Here is a 21,269-nt window from a genome sequence, read left to right as displayed (position 1 = left end):
AATTGTAATCGGATAAGCCGTAACCGAAAGATAATAAAACAGAAGAATAAGATACACCAAAGAATAGCTCGAATCTTTTTTTTTATAATTGTCTAATTCTTAGGCTTTTTGTGTTCTTCATTTCGTTCGAGACGTGCGACACCAACTCGCATCCATTAATTTTTGTTGGTAACGACCATGTTTTTTTGTTCGTTCTATTCCTATCTATTTCTACGTTAGGCGTAACCATCGTCGCGATGCTATCCTGCCCACAAAGTGTCGGGCAAGGTAGTGTATCCACAAAATTAAACGATAAAAGTGATGAAAGTAAACGATATCTTTGTAAACATTATTCCCTATCGCTTTCTTTTGCATCCGTTATTTTCACGATAGAAAACACATAGAACTGTAAATTCATTTTTATCTGCTTCAGTTTCGTCATTATTCTTTTTAATTAGAAAGTATTGAACAAAATTTCATTTAGACCAGATTAGAAATTTGAATATCGACTCCCAAAGACGTGATTTCCATAGGCAAAAGTTTTCCATAGGTCTAAGTTTTTAATTTATTTTTTCTTATACTATATATAAGATATACATATTTTATATAGTAATATAAAAACTTGTGATATGAATTTTCTAGTCTGTACACATTTTTTTGCAACGTCTGCTTTGATATTTTTGATGAAATCTGATATTTGTTTTCTGAGTTTAATTTAAAGAAGTAATATATTTTTCAGTTTTCAATACAGCAAAGAAACAGATGGAGTATGTAAAGCGGAAGTTGTTCATAAAATGGATTACGTAATGCAAGTACTTTGAGCGATATCACTCTGATTGCATATCGTCTGAGCTTGATTCTCCACGTGGCAACTGTAATACCCAATTGAACCCGTTAACCAAGTGATTTTTCGATTACAAACACCGGACTGGCGTCATAAAGACGAATAAAATTCACCTAGCAAAAATACTACTGCACTAAACTTGACTGCAATATTTACATTACTACGGTAAAGTACTACGGTAAAGTATAAAAATTCACGGTAAAGTAAAATGGATTGACGAGTTTATTCATTTTCCTCGAATAAGAATATTCTGAATTGTCCACTTGAGTAGTCAAGCGTAGAAAAAAATGCAGAAATGTGAGATACAATTTATGGTTACTTAGATCCCATTATCATACATACAAGTTCAATGCAGCAGTAAATTTCACGGATAATTTAATGATTAATATCGAAAAACAAAGGTTTATGAAGAACTTCAAATTATTCTTTAGACAAATTTTAGTTTAACGAAGACGAGATATTACTTTTTTGTTGTTGTAAATTTAATCGTTTTATTATATTCATTATCTCATTTTCTTGCAACTGTAACAAAACATTAACGTTCAAGTAGAGTTGTCTTGGAAAAACGAGTGTAACAAGACTGTATGTTTACTCCCGTAGAAAATGCATGTATATAGTTTCTGCAAACAAATTTTTTTTGTTATTTGGTACTGTTTTAGAGAAAAACGAATTGAAAGACGGCAAATCCGATGCGGAGGTTTCACGGATCATTTCACAGGTTCCATAATCGTCTCATACGTTTCAATTTTAATAACCCCCGTGTAGCGTGGGCACAAAGGTGGATGGTGCCTCAAAGAAATTTCGCCGGTCGAGTGTTCGCGTAGACAATAGTAGCGTGACGGTGATATCCTCGAATTTCAAGCCCGTCTTCGTTGTTGACGCCAAAGGCTACTTCGCCTCGTGTCGTGTATTGAAGGACCTGGGACCGAGGTGGCCCCGGGGTGATCCAGAAATGGAATATAATCAAGCCAGCGCTCGACGGAGATGGAGAACGCGCTGAGAGTCGTGTAGTAAAATCTGCAATAGGGAGGAAGGAGGAAGAGTGTAGAGGGAGAGGTGGTTTCAGGGACGAATGTACGAGAGAAAGGATAGAAGAAGAACTGGGAACTGAGAACAGGCGAAGGGATGGTCGTCCTGTGCCATGAAAGGGTAGCAAGGTGATTCCTGGCGATTTTTTAAATAAATAGTACTATCTCAGGGTGGATATAATAAATCACATATTTTGAACAAACAGGTTGCATCGAAAGAAATTACTTTTTAGCTGTGTGCCAATGTCTTCCGTACTGAATAAGTATTGGAAACGCTGACCCTTGAAGATGCCACGAAAGGGTAGCGAGGAAGATCCCGGCGATTTTTTAAACTAAATGGAACCACTTCATATCTTAAGTAACTTTAGCTTGAACTTCAAAAAGAAGGAAAGCATCACGCGAAATGAAACGTAGAAAAATTTAAGGACGTTCCAACGAGAATTTTTCAACTAGTTGATCGCATTTTTCAAACGCGAATTCGAGCAAATCCTTTTGCACACGCGTTCAACAGTTCTACTTAAACAGGATACAAAAAGAAGAAAACCGATTTTTTGCAAATGGAAAGCCAGAAAACCCCCTTAACCCTTACGTCAATAACCAAAATTTTCGTAGAATTCAATAATTCATGCCTTAATCTGTCAAGAACGTAAAAATCAATAATTTTGCCCAGAGAAATATTAAAGAAATTTTGAAAGGCGACTGACAATGGGTACCTGGTTATTGACACAAGGGCTAAAGGTAAATTGTCAGAGAGTGTCATGCAGCTGCGTTCGGTAGTTCGGCACGCATCGGCGCGATAGAAGAGAAGCAGGAAAACGACGAGATAGAATGATCCCGAGGAAGAAGCGCGGAGGGTTGCTGGTGGAAAGAGGCGGTCATAAAGAATATGACGGAAACAATAAGGTAGAAAAGTAGAAAAGATAAAGAGAGAAAGAATATAGAAGTGTAGAGCAAAAAGAGGGAGAGGGGTGGGGGTGGAGAGAGAAGGACGGAATCGGAGCGGCCGACGATCCGCTCGGCAGGTTCGAGGGATGACAGCCCGCGGCCTATGCTAGCCCCAGGCTTCGCGGATATTGAGTTCACGGTAACCATGGAAACGGGGCCCGAGGCAATGACGTTTGTGCGCTTTATCCCTTATTCCCGCGGTTACGTGATCAACGCGGTTCCGAGCTCTTTTGCTCTCTCTCATGCTCCTCCGACCAACCCCTCCAACCCCTCCCGCCTTTCTTCCCCTTGTCCTTCATGTTCCTCCACTGTACGCTACCTTCTTCCACTTTTCCGCCCAGCCTGCAAAGATTTATCGTTAATTCATCTGCTAACCGGCCGAATTCTCCCCCGCAATCAACCGTTAACCCTTCTATTAATACTCGGTGTTTTCCGCGTTGTTCGATAACATTGTAATCGCTGGACTTCGGCGTTCCAGTGCATCCTCTTGTGCCTCGAATGCAAATTTTACTATTATCCAAGGAAATGGAGTTTATGCACTTGTTAGCGAGAGCATAGAAAATATTTTAAAGTCAATGCGAAAGTAAGTACCCGAACTATTGATGCTAAATGGTGAATCAGGGTAAACATAATTAATTTTCAAATCGAGAAATGTTTAAGTTCGTACAACTTTTAACTGATAGCTGGAAAACAAACAACATTTCTTTTGTAAATTCTGGTATTAAAGCACTTTATACTTCCACTGAAGATATTTACTCAACGATAAGATAAAAAATGGTGCTATTTGCGCGACAAACTCGGCGTCGTTAACAAACGCATAAACTCGGGCTTTCGATAATGCAAAAATGAAACAGGATGGCGGTAAAGGAAGTGAATTTCACCGACGCTGACGTTTCAGTCGAGTTGTCCCGAGCGCAACGATTTTTGTTTCCATCGTTCCTTTCGTGTCTAGGGGGAGATAACGAACTGCCGGCAATTATACGGCTGAAATATGTGATTGCGAAAGTCATCGGAGCGAAAGGTTGTCGGACGGGATGCACGGGGTACTCGCGTGCGGCCGACGAGAAAAGTCGAAAGCTGGTATTGCGTAACTCGTTTGAAGTCTATCAAATTTTTCCGTCGGAAAGCCGCGGAAACCGCATTGTCCGGATATAATGATTTCATTCCGGCTGTTGCACGGCAAATTTTATTTTTGTCCCGGAGTCTTAACCAAACCATTTGCCACCCCACGGCGGATGCTCTGTTCTCTTTTGCGTCCCGTGCTCGCAAAATGATGCGTTTCCAAAACAATATTTAGCCGTGGCCGTCCTGATGCTAAACTACAGTCCTAACGCTGTTGATTGCTGCCAATATCCTACCATTTTTCATACAGTTGCTGAACGTCTGAATGTGGTTCATAAATTTAATCATGTGCATATTAACAGATCATATTTATTTTTCCCATTATTTAACACACTTGCTACCAGAGTTCGTCTCAGTAACAGCCTTTAGCGTTATAACTTATTTTGTCTTTAATCAAGTATGCAAAGAAATATTATCACTGAATAATTACACGTTATATTTTATATTTTATCACAGAATTGTTACACGTCCCATAATATCACGCTATATTTTATAATTCTAACACTATTTCTACCGAGGGTGTCGAAAGACACCTTTCAAAATTTTAAATAAAAATTGATTGAGACCTCAAAGATGCATTAAAGGAAAATTATGTAATAACTCTACTTCTTTGAATAAACAGGATGATCCTGCTGGTACAAAAGCGGGTGATTCTCCATTTAAAAAACTGTGGTAGAAATAGCGTTAAGTTGTAGAGTTAATTTGGTTTTATTTAGAAACGTACGAGATCGTGGTAGCCATATTGCGAAGGCGGTAGTGAAGATGTTCTCAGTATTTTAAAAAACCCTCGCACGCAAAGGGTTAAGTGTTCGGTAAAAGTAGGTCGAGCCGGAGAAGATGGTTGGTCGATGTGAAAATAAATAAGGTTCGCCGATTTGTTTTCAAGTAATAAACATTTTATTAGATCAATCGAAACGGTACTTATCGTAGCAAGTGTCTTGTTGATTAGAAACTATCCATCTTCATTTATCAACTCATGGTGTAATCGGAACAGTCACTGACAACGAGCGACGGAAGCGGCGCGAGACTTCAGCCGTGTTTCGAATCGGAAAAATCATTCGAAGAACGTTTCTTGTTCGAACGATTTTTCCACGTTCGAATGGTTACTTGGTGATTCGTTAGAGATACAACTTTTTCTTTCCCTTCTTCTTTTTTTTTTGTTTTGTTTTTGCAGAGAGCCGATGAGATCAACGCGAATGGTTTCGTTGATGGTTGCTTCGCATTCGAATGTCGGCGAATTTTAAGTACATAGAATATTTATATTTATATATATAATATATATAGATATAGATACACGTTTGTTCGCGGTATTTACAGTAATTAGTATGGCATTTAAATACATATAGGTACACCTTATTAAATAAAAGCAAAGTAAAGACCGGCGCACCCGTGGCTCTTAGGCAGATGTGGGTCACGAGCGTGCGTAATGATACCGTTCGACGACACGTACACGTAACTGCGACCGATTATGTTCCGGGACCCAATGTTCACCGAGATATTGAAACGATTTTAACGGTGATTTTGTAATTACCAATTGCAGACCATGAAAATTACGACGCTTCGGGGATTCTCCGCGAATTTCGTCCCATGGCTGCCAACGTAACGTAGGCCGATGCTCAGATAATTTTTATTGTGCAATTCTGCGGATGTTATATGACTGTTTCGACTTTTTACTCGATGGTCTGCATCGTATTTTATCGAGGAATTTTATTCACATTTGGTTACTTGTTCTTGGTTTGATAGTATCAGTGGATATATTAAATTAAGGAGATTCGGACCACCATGGTCAGACCAACGAGTAGCCTCAGCTAAAAATTTAAATTTCACAATATCTCGGGATATTAATCGGCAATGTAAATTATTTACGTCTGCAAAACTGTTTCCAATGATTTGAACAAACAGTGAAAGATCTTTTTAATATGTTATAAACATTAGAATCGCATTTTATTAGAAGATGTTTCCTCGTCGTATTTCGTGCGTTCTCGTGTCTTCGTTTTCGCTGTTCTCTGCAGCTCGTCATCATTTGAACAACAATTTTTGTGCGCAACGACACTCAAGTGAAAAAACGCAGTAGTTCAATCTGAAGAGTGAGCTTTTAAACTGTGACGTAACCTGAACCGTCTAACCAAAGCCATATCATTTTTACACATTGCACTTTTGTGAAATTATTTTGACGTATCCACCAAGATACAAAAAATTAAAGTACAACTGACCTTCCACGAATATTTTTCTGCTCCGAATGAAAAATACTTTATGAAACGCGAAGATCCAATTATAGGATGCGACCAACTTGGATCGAGTTACGTGGCTCACCCTCCCTGTATTCTCTGATTACATTATCGTCTGTTTTACTCTGTCACCGGATAGTTAAATGTTACAGGTAATATAAAAAAATAATTTTACAACTAACGGACTAAGAAGAAACGGTTACGAACCTCAAAATATCACGAGACAGTGTAGTAGAACGGACACAGGAAATATAATGTAACAATTCGTTTCGTTCCATTCCACAATTAGGATCACGACGTTGTGAAAAAAAAATTATACGAAGCTAATGGCGCAAGAAATGTGTTCGGGAGTCGACACTTCGCGTACATGCTTTTTCGTGCCATTAGTTATCTCACCCTGGACATAATGAATGTGGGAGTACGGTGATGCATTAACTACTGAACATAAGCGCGGACCAGTCCGTGCGTCGATAACGTTAAACTTTTGAGAAGCGAGTTCAATTTAAGAGGAGAAGTTTCCGATAAGAGAGACTGAATTGCATATTAACACTTCGACTATTTGAGGGACCATTTAAAAATTTAAATCCTTCGGTACACATTTTCGGTACAAAATTTTCGATAAAAAAAATTTAGAATTTCCATGGGACGTTCTTCAGTCAAAATGGACCCAACATCCCCAGTGAAGGTTTAAACAAAAATATAGTGACGTAGCAAAGACAGCAGGATGACAAATGGCAACTCTGTTTAAGTCGGGATCTTGAAACTAAATTTTGCAGTCCTGCTCGTTTCACTATTTCGATATATCATTACACTGAACTGGCCAGCTCAATAATCAAGTCGCATAATTACTAGATAGGATGCAGCGGTCTCGCAAAATCAACTGCTTAAATAATCCAGGACGTAGTCTCATACGAAACCCTGTTTCAGAGGCACCGATGTTCAGCTTAAAATAATTAAAAATGCACGTTTATACATTCTTTACGATCCTGGGTGAGCTCCTTTTCAAATTTCTCCTATCTCTGAAAATCCGTATAGCCACCGAAAAAATCTTCGCAATTTCCCTACATCTTGATCAGGAACTATATGTATAGCTTGCTTCTAGAAACGGACCCGAGATACCTTCGACGATCGTAATAGCTGTCCACTCGACTTCGATAGCTCCAAGCTCTCAACATATGAGTAATAAGAGTGTACAAACTATGATGATTATCGATCTACCTCGAGTCCTTCTACCCGCAAAGCCGGCTATAACAATTTTCAGAGTAGCTTTAGTCCCCACGAATCCTACGCTCGCCTAAAGGGAAGTCGTGTCGTTTAGAGGTTCCAATCGCGATCGGCGTACGAAAATCGGGGCTTGAAACGGTCCCGAAAATAACTGTTTCGAACTGTTATTATACGCAACGATTCTGACTGAAACAGTTGCGAGGAACCTTTGCACTGAATAACTGTCACGAAGGACCGAAATTTTCGATTATTATTTCCTGTTTTCGCTACGGTTCTTATTTTAGTTCTAAAAAGGTTCTAGAATCGATTTTTCTTCACTTCTCGATACATGTCAACAACACGGGTCTTGCCAGCGACATGTATCGTCCAGGAGATACTTCTCTCGAGAGAAGCCTCTCGAGCTTCGAGGCCTCTCACGGGGTATGCCTCGTGGTAGTGGGGATAGTTCTGCGACTTTTATCAACCAAGTATTTGCGACAAATATCGAGAAAAGACTGTATACTGTTTTTAATATGCAAAAGAGTAAAAATATTTGAAGAATTTTAAAATGTGTGCCTCAGCTTGTTATATTGCATTTGTATGTTTCACTTTTATATTAACACGTTAGCTGCCATGTCAGTCACATATGATTGACAGTGATTTTTGACTAGGTTTAGACATTCATTTTTACTGTGACATATCCAGATAAACCGAATTTTATTAGGATCTTTAGAATTCAAAAGGGTTAAAACAGCATCCCCTATAATACATTTAAAATTTCTAGTTTCACTTTCATTAATTAAATTACTGTGATTTTGTAAGAATCTCTGGGAATGATATGTGGCAGTTAACGCGTTAAGTACAATGTAAAATGAAGCAGAGATTGAAAGAAATCGAAACTTCAATGGATCGACTTCATATCCTGAATAATATAGCTGTCTTATTTATTTCAACGTTTCATTAGAAATGAATAATGTCCAACGACATATTTTTTTATGAAACTTTTACCAACATACTCATCACATTTTCCCGATGAAAATGAGACCGAGCACGGCCTAATTCGGAGCCTGTTTGCTTGTTCAATCGACAATTTAGTAGAGCCTCGATTATCCGAACGAATGAAACGTCAATTCGATACGATCCAACACGATTGTAAATACAAATCTGTAAAGATTCAATCTAGCCGACGCTCACGTTCCACTGAAGTTCGGATAATCGAGGCTCCACTGTACCGTACACTGTACGAACAACTACGATCGAAACAGTGTCATGCTGGGTATCGTTTCAATCAGAAAAATGTGACGAATCAGTCGATAAAAGTTTCATTAAAAAATCATTCGAGACCGGAAAAAAAGATTCTATCATAGGATCAGAGTGTCCGACGATTCAGTCTCAAAGTTCTCGCACACATCGAGATACTGTTCTAGTTCGAAATTTTGTTTCTTTATGACTGTTATTCGGCCCGAGGGTTCTTCATAACTGTTTCAGGAACCCGGAACGTTATTGCAACAGTTCCGAAGCCCCGACACGAAAATCTCCCGAACGATCCCCGGGATCGGAAGCAGAGCCGGGTGCTCCGTCGGACCAGTTGATCGTCCGTGACACAGTCTTCGATATTCTTCTCCTGGACAACTCACTCGGGGTCGTGGTCCCGCTGCAGGCAACGGACCGTCCTCGAGCTCGTTTTGCGCTGGTGCGCGATGTTCCGTCAGGTGTTGACGGCCTGTCTAACGAACAGGTACTCCGAGAACTGTTGTCCCTCGACGCCTCCGCCGTTGCTCGCGACCACACGGAAACCGGCGTTCAACAGCCTGGTGATGGCCTGCACGGAATTCAGCTTGCAGTAGCCGTTTAATGGGAACCTGATTACGTGACGGGCGTCCTGTTGGTGCCAGGCGACGCCGGAACGGGCGTCGATCACCGCCTGGGTCGTTTCCGGGAACACCTCGTCCAAAAGCGCCCTACCGCCCGACAGCATCACCCTTTCACCTAAATCCGGGCTGACGTGCAAAGCCACGCACTCGTAGCTGCAGTTGCCCTCGGTGCTGCGCACTTTGTCCGAGTCCCGGTTGCAGGGCACCGTCGTGCAACCAGAGCCACGGTTGCTTAATTGGCTCGCCGGCGGAGGACTCGGTGATGATGTCGATGTTGTCGTCGAACCGTTTTTTATGCGCTCCTTCTTCATCTGCTCCAGCTGCCTGCACATCGCTGCAACAGGATCGTTCGTTAGATCGACGATTAGATTGCTTCCTAGAACACCTCCCAATTAGTGTCTACGATCGCGTACCGGTAATTATTTACTATAGCCAATCCTCGTTTTTACGATCTTGGCATATGTTCTCAAGGTCATCATTCTGAACAACTTTTCGGCCTTACTTTTGTTAGATACTCGCAATAAACTCTTAGGATGGCTATAGCAAAGTATTTTCTCAATGACCGAATTCTCTCTCATTAAAATTGGCGTGATTTGATATATTTCTCTTTGCCGAAATTAAAGATTTTGTACAGGTACATTTTTAGAAGCAACACCTTCGCCTTTCATTAAAAAATGTTTAACACTTTGAACGCCAAACTAGAAATCCCAAAAATTCCATAAAATCGAAGTAAGTTATTTAATGAAATAAAAATTGCAAAAAATTAAATGTACGATACTGAGTAATCCTCCAACTTTCTTGCATGTTACAGATCCTAATTAAGTTTAGTACAATGAATATATCAACGTAAAAATTCGTTTTAAAACCTGCACAAATAATTCCGTCAGCCATATATGGCTGACGCGGCGTTCAACGTGTTAACTGCATTCCCAAAATAACGAAATACAATTGTGTTAAAAAATCAAATGGTATTAAAATTGTAGAACACAAATACGGCATGGATCACCGTTGTCCGATTGTTTCGAAATTTTGCACATACTTTCTCACCAAATTGACACAATTCAGAGACGCAACTAAACAAATTTTTTACCACTATAGTCAAGTACCACCCTAGTGTACCCGGAATCCGTGAATCACGTGTAATTATGCATTTTATTTTACGGTATAGAGACCCGAGTATTTTTGTAGAAGCATTACGGGTGCGCGGGTGCACGAGTTTCGAGTCGGGTCAGGTCGGGCCGGGCCGGGATCCGAAGTTCTAAAATCGAAGTTCAGAGTACGAATGTCTGGAATATGCTTCGCAGTTTGTTAACAATTTTCCGCTATCAATTGAAATCTCGTCGATCGTGTTCCCTTTCCCCGTGGCAGAAGGTTAAACACACATCGAACGAGATAGAACGATATCGGTGGGGCACTGGAATTTTGAGAGGCTCGTGAGAGTTTTTCTGCCGTGTCCCGTGGTTATCAAGATATCGCCGTTTAATGCAGCATAATACGAACATTCCCGCGCTGCTGGTATTGGCAGTTAATGGGAGGAAAAATGATCTGAGGAGAGATTCCGCGGCTCAGATAACATGATTTATCGTCGATACACCGTGATCTTTCGCCTCGGCACAGAAGCCGGTGCCGGAGAGTTGTCTGTCTGGTGTATTCACGGTGTCCGGGCAACCGTTCAGATTTTCGACAGAGATTAAGTAATACCGGCTCTCATGGATTTCAGTGCCTTCTTCTTGTTTAATTTAACGGTACGCTTGCTTTCATATTATTGATTAAGAGCCAATAAAACAGGATCGAAACGAACGATACAACGGAAGAGGGGGGGGAGGGGGGGGGCAGAACGCGAAAACTCGACCAAAACAACGAATTCTCTCTTACGTGCGATGTCGAAGTACCGCGCTTCTTCCAGCAGCAAGTCCAAATCGGCGAAATTATCTGGTATCAGCAGCCGCGAGTTTCTCATAAAATTCAATATGTGTCTGAACATGCCGCCGTCCCTGTCGATGAAATAGTGCTGCTTCAGGGAGTCCAGAACGATGGGGATGCTGCCGTTGAATAATTTCGCTAGCCTCGATTCTGGATATCTGCGAACAGGCAATTGAAAAAAAACCACGTTTATCTAATCGGAAATTTTATACACAGTATTACAAGCTTGCTCGAGCCACCCCGAGGGCTCCGACTTCGTTTTCCATTTGCCAACTCGTGCTACTTGTTTTTAACTTCTCGGTATCGCGATCTTTCGCGAGACTTGCCAGCAGTCTCCGGATATTATGCATTCGCGACGAACACTGCGACGGAGATCGTCTTCTAAAATATTCGGTAAATTCCTTAGAGATATAGAAAAATATTGTTTTAGAAAATTTGTCGATCCTCAAATTCTGAAGGCACGAAATTAATTTTTATTCATCTCCTGTTTCGTGCACACGTTTCAAACGAGATCCGTAATAATGGCACCGTTTTTCTCGTAAAAATTTGTCTTTCCTATTGTTATATACAATATGCTTTTTATCACGTCTGGAAGAGAAAAGATATTTCATGCTTCGTATGATTTTGTTCATGCTTAACCCTTTGCACTCCATAATTTTGCAAACAAAATGTTAAATGTCGCCTCAGCCTCGACATAGGAGCGCAAAGGGTTAGAACTCCCTGGTTTTTAATAATTTTATAAAAGAAATAGGAAATTCGACTTCACATCTGCTTCGGCGCTTTAAACATTGCTATCAGAAAAATTAAATTTTAGTTCGATTCAAAAGAAACGAATAAAATTTATACTTTTTTTTTTAAATTGCTTCAACATTTTTTTGTTATAGAGCATTCAATGTAAGAAAGCAAGCAGGGGCAATTTTCACAGAACACGAATTATACGTAATAGTCTACGTTGTAGATTTTCCTGATAAACTTGACTCGACACAAGACACGAGGTTAATTTCGCACTTTTACGATTCTTTTAACGACAGTATCAGCTTTCACACGTTAAAATAAATACATACGTGACAGAGTCGCACGTCAAAATCAATACCGGAGTGTGCCGACAATTACGCCGACATCGTTTTTATAGATCTGCAAACAGACCGAGGATCGTTCGCGAGCTTGTACGCCTGTCGGCTTTTTGTGTCGTCTTTAAATCTGGCCGATCGATTCGCGTGATGAATCGTTAAACAGTTTACCCGGACCGGATCGGGTTGTACAGCGTTCGATGGTAGCGACATATAAATTAGGCGGTCGCATTGACGAGGATCTCGTTGAGACGAGCAGGTGTCGATACTCCCGGTCACCTGCCAAAATCGCTTCGAGTTACCGGTCGTCGCAGCTGTTCCTCAGCCGAAATTTTTTAACGAAGTCGCCGCGCCGGTTTCGCTTTAATTGACGATCACCGACTCGCCGCGCCGCGCCGGATCGATTAACGTCACGTCGTAAATGCACAGTTTGTCGTGAGCCGATGCGCCGCTAAGTAAAGGGTATGCTCGCGCACGCCCCGTTGCCTTATTATTTTATTAGATTAATGGAAACGTAATGGAAATTTCTTCAGAGAAGCCTCGTCGAGAGGACAGGCCCTCTCGCGTTTTCGGGAAACCGGTGGTGCTCGTACCTGTCGTAAACTGGAAATCCACGATCCAGATCTTCACCAGTGTGTACGTGCGCGTGTGCGTGTGCGTGTGACGTTTTGTGTCCGTTCTTTTTTTCGGCTCATTCAGGCGGCCAACCGTGGCATTACTAGTATTATTACGATCACCGTTATTACAAGTATACTCTTTGCGCTCGAAAATATGCGAATATTGATTAAAATAGCAATTTTTCGGAGCGGCTCGCTCGCGAGAAGATATAATTCGAAATAATTATACCAGGCATGGTCATCATTTTGGTAACTCTTTCAAAGTGCCGGAGAAAATGACGGTGTAATTGCGAGTCCTCGCCCGCCATCTTGGTACGCGAATGCTGAAGTTGTTGCCGATGTTTCGGTAAAAGTAATGTTACCCGATTAAATTGATACTTTGCGGGAAACTGCTGCTTCGATTTATGTTTCACCGTGAACTTGTTTCGAACGTAATCTCTATACACATTGTAGAATGCGAATTTCGAAGAAGAACCCTTTTTGAAAATCGTAGGCTACTCAAATGTTTGCAATCTGTATACTATTTAGCAAAGTGTTGCTAATTCGTGGGAACTCTTGCTACAGGAACACGAAAATGGTTCGTAACTAAGCTGCTAATATTTTTGTGCGCTTGAGGCATTTACAACCATTTGAAATGCATGAAAATATTTATTTATTTCAATTTTTAATTCCGTTTAGCCTTTAATTCGGTAACGACTTATCTGAATGATTTCACCGTAGTATGATTCAGTGGCTGGATGAAATGAAGAAATTCGCGTTAAATGCGCCACGATTCAATAAAATACAAACGCCGAGGAACGTTGAAGAACCCCTCGTGAAGATGAAGACACAAAATGGACCGCTAGATATGATCAGGCGGTGCACGCACAACTATTGCATTAAAATAACTCCGCAGCGTCGCTTATTACGCGGCCGATTTCGATCGCTCAATTCCGTGGCAACGATCGATTATCGTCATGACCGGCTTCGAATTTCATCTCTTTATTGTAGCTACTATGCCGCAGGAGAGGCGCAGCCGCTATCATTTTCGTGAAAGCCGGATGCCTCCTGGAGGATCGAAGGCGGAAAAAGGATCAGCGCCAGAAATGAGGAGAAACGTTCGGTCGAAGCCTCGAGAAACCAGAACAGATTAGATCAAATGGATGAACTCTAAAAATTTTAATGATTCGACTACGGTTTTGATGCATTCGCGACAAAAGTGATTGGATCAAACGCAAAACGATAAAGACGTTTCAAGAATTTTCAAATACCGTAGTATCATCTTCAGCCTCACTGAAATTATCAACGCAAGATACGAATGTCTATGTAGCTCCTGGATCGTGTGATTTAAATTCACAGTCTATTAATGACACTTCGTGGTACCATTTATTTTAAAAGGTTCTTGTTATTCGTGTAATGCAATGAAAAATAATGATAACCAGTGTGCTTTTGAATCTTCGCGTGACGTTAATTTTCATGTGCAGCGTGCACAAGTAGAGTGATAGAAACAAAAGTGATAATTATTAGATTTTAATATTGAACATTGTTGTTTGTATGTAGATATTAATGGTCACCAAGAAGTATTCGTACATTTAAGAACGTGTTGACGCAACACTCTTGAAAGAACTGAAGTGGAAAGTTCAGTTAAAGATGTACTGGTAGCATAATTAACGGCTCGAAGGAGTAAAATCGTGTCCGATTGAAGCCGATTACGAGCAGTGAACGAATAAGTGGTTGTTCGACGAAAACCAACGGATGCGGATATGTAGATGACCGTCGTTTAAACGGTGTCACCTTTTCCGGCTTCATTAGAAAGTGCTCGTGACATTTCCATGCACGTTTCGCGTCACGTTGCATCGCCGATCGAACCCGACTAGTCTTCTTAACAACGTTCACTTGAACTCGATACGTCGGCAGCATTAGCAGCTACGATATTGTATCTGGATACATATAATAACGGCACGCGTTTCGATCGCGTTGCGCGCAATAGTTGTTACCAATTGCAGTCTAACAGAGATAGATCTCATTAGAGATCTATCGTTCGTCATAAGAGATATTAATTTTTTAACAGCGTACACCCAAAGAAATGAAGTTGAATTCCTCATGGATGCAGCTTCACAATCTCAAAAATCTTACGTTAAAAAATATTAGAACCTGTCATTTTGACGGGTCCCGTGAACCTAGTGTTAAACATGCTCCAATTCAAAGGTGATCATCGGAATTTAATTTATTCTTAAACATAGGTATACGTTTGTAAGACATTATTTCCTTGAGAACATACTCAAACTCAATTGGCAAAGTTTCGTCCCATCAGAGTGAAACACTCTTTTACAAAGGTGGTTTCGTAAGGCTGGTTTTCAATGCTAATAACACAAATCAGGAAACACTTGCGACCAGTCCGTTTCTAATGAATGAATAATATTCTAATGAATAAGTGGGCTGTATGCATTTATAACAAAAATAGTGGAGGATGCAATTTAAAACAGTGGAAATATTAAAAATTATCAAACCTATTAAACAGAAAAATAAATTCTTATCTGGTCGCTACATTTTGCAACTGATGCAAACAATTTTTACTTCGCAGAAAGACCCGCTGTCTAACAACGAATAACGCACAACTAACAAAGATATGAATTTCGTCGACGTTCTTGGTCAAATTGGCCCCGGTACCATAATTATATTTCCCTCTAACGTGTCCGTAAACAGAACGGACAAGAACCACAGTTGTCCGTCAACATCCTGCAGCTCGTCCAACACGAATACTATTGCACCAGCGAATTGAATAGAATTGCGCCGGTCCATGGAATCGTTCCTGCATCCCACGAATCCGATGCACGTTCGCCCAGTCGTGTCAATGGTAACGAGGGAACATATATCGATGCGTCTTTCGATACGAGGCACATTCTGCGCGCGGCCGCGGCCGGTGCCGAAGGTCGTTGTAATTTAGCATATAATAGACGAGTGCCCTGGAAAAAGGACGAGCGGGACAGTAAGGGGATGAGGGGGTTGGGGGGTTGGGGGGAGAGTAGGACGAGGAGGAAGAGCCGCTAAAGAGGAAGGCAGCCGAGAGAGGATACCAGGCAAAAGCCCGAAGAGGGAGAGAACAAGAGTCGGTTCCTTCTCGTGTACCTCGACGGTGCGTTATGGCACAACGAGGGGGAAATACCGACGTAGGTATCCGGTGCCCCCTCGGGCCGGTTCCCATACCTTCCACGGCGATAACATATAATAACGACGGCCTCGTGGAGCCCGTGGGCGATCTGACTTCACCGGGGAGGAGAGAAAGAGAAGACACCGCGGGGTAGGTACGACGCTATACCGTGTATACAGGCTGCGAGAGGGGATATATCGGCGCCTCTTACACTTTCGGCCTTCCCGACCGAAACGCGAAAGTCGAGACCAAAGAGAGAGAGAGAGAGAGAGATAAAGAGATAGAGAGAGAGAGGAACCGCGAGCACCCACGAGAAAATGAAAATTCTGCGAATCTCCTTTCGGAAAGCCTCCGCTGCGAAAACACGGATATTAATTGCCTTCCAGCTCGTGCCCGCTCTGTGTTTCTGGCTCCGGCTCTTCTCGTTCATCTCTGCAATAATCCAGGAAAGACCATGCTGTTTAGTGTTGCAACTAATGCGCGGGGGAGCAAACGATTCGAGATACACGATTGATTACTAACCGTTTGCACTCGGATGTCCCCTCGAAGGGGACAACATTACCAGTCTAGAATCGATTGCTCCGAATGCAAAGGGTTAAAAATACCAGATAATCCAGCTGGCCATTGAACAATATGCCTCGTAGAATGTTAAGATAAGCGCCACCATTCTATATGTCTCCGTGTTCCCAAACAATGTTACTTGAGTGAACGGCTTGGAATAATTCTGTCCCCAGTTAAGGGGTGAAACAGCTTCTAGCACAAATACTACATAACTACAGGAAAAATATTGTTACCATTAGGGTATGCACATTGCTTCTTCATATCTCGTGCAGCATTTATTACATCATTGCTTTCTTTTAAACATCACACGTGGAACACGTTCCTACCTCTTGTTCTACAAACATCGCGAGCACAATTGAATGTCCATAAGATCACTGTGTAAAAATGTTTTCCATCAATCGAACAGGAGTTGTAGAACAATGTATTCCTGTTCTCAGTGATTTTAATTATTCAAGAATAACAAGCTCATTTTCTTATATTCTCCTGATATCTGTTTTCAGCAATTTTTGTAATTGCTCCGTAACGTCGCAATCACGAGGTACGTAAGAACAATTATTTTAATATTTCTCAGCGATTCTAGATTGAACTACACGATGCTCCATGGTGACGGAACTCGAGTCCTGGAATAAAAGAAAGAGGAAATACAGTGTTTACTCGATGTATGTCCAAAAGACGGGTCTAGCCAGACACATATATCGGCGAGGAGATAAAAATTAAAGAGATTGAATAAGAGACATAGAAAATAGGAAATAATGACAAATAAGGAAGTTTTGTTATTGGATTAGTAGTGGTCTCCTGGTCTCTTGCACCGATATACCCGACCGGTATTATGTTACACTCCTTGGCGACCGAGGTTTCTCGAGCATTATGGCCCCTTCCGGGGTATACCTCGCGGCAGTGGGGATACTTCTGGGACTTTTATCGGCTAGGCATTCGGGACATATATAGAGCAAACACTGTACTTCGTACCGCATAGAGGGTTAAGATTCGTTTCGCTCCCCTCCAGAGGAACTTCCTCTCCACGCGTTTCGTAGTTTCGATTAGCATAAAGTCGTTCGAGAGAAGATTATTAGAACAGGTTTCGGGGCCACAGATTCGGCCGTGTAATCGGGCCTGTATAGAGACAGTTACACAGGCGTGGTTGTGCGATATAGGTGTACCGAAAGCAGAGCAGGAATCTGAGTGATGTGAGCCGATCGTTTAGCGTTTTCCCATAGCGAGCGGATCTGACCCGGGATCGGACCTCGGTCGGTCGGTGGGCCCAAGAAATCGCCCGGGGTAATCACGGCGTTCGTCCTCCGCCCCTGGTACCGTTTCCTCCCCCGCGCACCCACCCTTTTTCGCGCCGGGATGCCCACAAACAACTCGCGAGAGCATACACAACATCCTGCTCTTCTTTCCCTTTTCTTCCTTCGTGCTCGCTTGGTTTCTCGCTCTTTTATTTTTTTTTTTTTCGCCTCTCAACGCCTCGCGCCACATCTATCCACCACCATCGGAACGATCCCCCCCCCAACCCTTCTTCCCTTTTCTCAGTTCTTATTCGCCTTGTTTCTCGTCATTGAGTTTATTTTCAGAGCACACTTCGATCTCCCTCCGACAGCATTATTTATTGCTCGGCGAGGGGGAGCCCATGATGGATGTCCGATTGTTAACTTGTTAACAGAACGATTCTGCGATCGTAAATACTCCACCCGGCGCAATCCGATGCGAGGGGGACCTACGGCTATGGAGATTCTGACATAGTAAATTTCATCGGTATTCGGCTGATACAAATACTCTGCAGAGACTTTCGACGAATCTAGGAATCGCCGACTGGAAGCAGTGGAAAATCATGGAATCTGGAAATTCTGGAGATTCGACTGGTACTTGGTTTTGGTTTGCACAGGTGTTTTGTAGAAACTTTCCATTCAGACGAATGTGGGAATCATTCATTGACCCGGTCGAGTTCAACTCGCAACGCTGCGCTGCCATGCCCGATGTAAATGCGTATAGTCAGTTCTACAAATGTTTATTGCAAACACTCAAAATCGTCAGACGTCTATATTACTTTTTATGTACTTGTTAATAGAATCGTAAATTCATTTAATTCGTTTTAAATCTCCTCCATGAATTTTCATCATGAAATGGATACGGTATTCACAGATATTTTTATTTCTATAAATCTGACCACTTAGACGAACATGAAACGAATAAACGAGCAATTGAAATTTATGAAACTTTTTTTTTATTATATATCGTTTATTTTAAAGTGGTCGCATTAACGGCGAAACTTATGAAACTTGTTTTTATTTCACCCAAGATTTTCATTTTATTATAATTAAGCGATCGTCATTACCCCATTCGCCCTCGCATTTGTGCGACGCAGACGGCTTCGAATTCGCATAATAGTTTTCGATCCGCGTAACATTGTTCTCGAACGCCGTCCAGGACAGTTAACGACACCGGATCGTTCGAGTCGGTAATTTCGCGCGCGTAGTTTCCGCACGAGCGGTGCATAAAATATACGTCGTTGGTTACCTCCGTGCAACAAAAGGCGTGCGTGTGTGAGAACGGGACGGCCCGGCCAATACAAAACCGCTTTGTCAGAGTCGGGCAAATTGCACGTGCCGGACTGAAGGGCGAGGAAATGAGGACTCGGGTGGATCTCCGTGGTATACCCGCAGGGCCTTGCTAAGTCTTTGCCCAGGACTCCGTCGTGGCCCGGGCAGGATGATCGACGATGTTTTAGGGATCACGTGATACCGGAAGCGCAAACTAATGATCGGCGGGTTACGTCATTTCTGAAAACGTGTCTGGAGGAAAACGGCGCCGGTGCCGGGACCCCGTTGTACCCGAGATTAATTTCACCGTGGAATTGCTTGAAAAGCCGGCTAATACGATGATTTGACATTGTTAGATTTTATTAATGGCGTCTGGACAGGCCTCGCGGTTCCCCACCATATGAAATATGACGAAATTAATGGACCAGGAAGCTACCATAACTCTCGATTTTTGTCAACGGATCGCCCCCCTCTCGAAACGGAGCTCCGTGAGAAGTCACTTTATGCACGTTTCAGCATTTACTTCAGCAATAGTTACAACATTCTATTAAGTTCGACTCTTTTAAGAAGAACGACATTGTCGTGGAAATGTTATAAATTCCCTGAATATTGTACCTTGCGTTATACGGTGCACGAAATTTTTACAAAAACACTTTCTGCATTGTGTTCCTCAGTAAATAAAATTAACCCCCGGATCGCCGACCATTGTTACAATTTCGCAACTGATGGTACCTAACAGCTGAACTATTGCACAATTTTTGTTATGGACAAAGCATTAAACACGAATTAAAAAAGAAATCTCTTCTTTATCTAACAATAAGATTCGTGTGAGCTTGATAAGAAATAATTCTGCGAATATTTGTCGAGAAGAAGCCTTGATGCCTTCTTGATTTCTTGAAATGATTTCTTCATTTTCTCGGGCATCGTGGCGAATGACCGCGGCTCGGGAAATATTTCCGCGGTTTCTTCGAAGCTCGTTGGCTTATCTGCCCACGATTGCGCGGCCCACCGTCATTATTATTATTATTATTATTATTATTTCTGTCCATTGTCGCTGGCTGCTCGGCACGGTGTATAAATCCTCGTAGGTGTCACGGGCTCGCGGTATACGATGTTATCCGCGATGCGATCTCCGTCGATGTTGTTACGCGTCGACGATGATTTAACCGGCGTAAATCAATTTCGCGAGTAACACGGGTGAACGAGGGGTTGGGCACCATTTTCCGCCGATATATCGGCCTCTCTCGTCCCAGATACGCGGCGCCTCCGCTTCTAATTAAATCGACGATTCTTATCGCTCGCGCGCCAAATGCGATAATCATCTCCGCGGGAAAACTTATTATTCGAGATCTCGGCCGTCGCGGCGATTACGGACGATTAAATAACGTTGCGATTGTGTCCTGTAAAATTCTCTATTTATTGGTCTGCCTGTTGGTATTCCAGGCTTATTAACCCGGGCGTAATTCAACGGATGCAGTCGAGCGAGCTGCTGCTGCTGCTGCAGCTGTTTGCCAGTCGCTGCACGCAGAACGTTTCAGATGCAATTTGTTTCGCGTCTATCGGGTGAAAGGTGTAACTTACTTATCATACAATGCGTTACACATTGCTGCGGTCGCGACGCCACCACTTTTCCTACCTTTCTATAGAATGTTTCTCGATAGTTAACGGTCAGCAGGAAGTGTTCTGCTGCCGCGAGAATGGCGTCGATACAAACGATTAAGATGTTTCGACTTGAAAGGACAACAGTATGGTCGTGTAATATTAACCCTTTGCACTCGGCGCTATTTTCAATCTAAAACTAAATTTTTCTTTCGTCTTACAATATTTTCATTTTATTCATACGAAACTGATCCGATTTCTACATAGAATATTTAAATGTTTAGTAATCTATTAAATACAAATTTTGTAATGTAACAAATATTTTGTAATATTTTCTGTAATTTCTTTGAAATAATGCCACAAGAATTTCTAGTGGTGTTTCAGAGTCACCACTCGAGTGCAAAGGGTTAAATGTCGGATTTTAAGCCATTTGCAATTTGACAGTTTAAATGCTTTTTCGATCGAATGCTAAAAAGTTTTATATTACTCTTGTATTGGTTAAAAGTCCTATGTGAGAACATTTACATTGTTAAATTGATATTGTACGCTGATATTGTATAGAATATTACTTCTCTGAAGTTGAACCTTTTTTTATTGCACATTTAG

At 41.8% G+C, this 21,269-nt stretch overlaps 1 protein-coding gene across 1 annotated transcript in view; it reads right to left on the bottom strand.

The window, feature by feature from the left end:
• Positions 1 to 8,218: 8,218 nt before the first annotated feature.
• The window catches only part of Twz (BTB/POZ domain-containing protein twz), a 54,237-nt gene continuing 41,186 nt past the window's right edge, over positions 8,219 to 21,269 (bottom strand). The window contains exons 4-5 of the mRNA XM_076794116.1: positions 11,099 to 11,304; positions 8,219 to 9,557 (exon numbers count right to left, since the gene is read on the bottom strand). Coding sequence (XP_076650231.1) covers positions 9,058 to 9,557; positions 11,099 to 11,304 — 706 coding nt within the window. The 3' untranslated portion in view covers positions 8,219 to 9,057. The remainder of the gene's footprint in view (positions 9,558 to 11,098; positions 11,305 to 21,269) is intronic.

Source organism: Halictus rubicundus, chromosome 9 (assembly GCF_050948215.1).
Source record: "Halictus rubicundus isolate RS-2024b chromosome 9, iyHalRubi1_principal, whole genome shotgun sequence".
Classification (NCBI taxonomy): domain Eukaryota; kingdom Metazoa; phylum Arthropoda; class Insecta; order Hymenoptera; family Halictidae; genus Halictus; species Halictus rubicundus.
The sequence above is the reverse complement of the archived record's forward strand: the minus strand, read 5'-3'. Positions and strand labels throughout refer to the sequence as shown.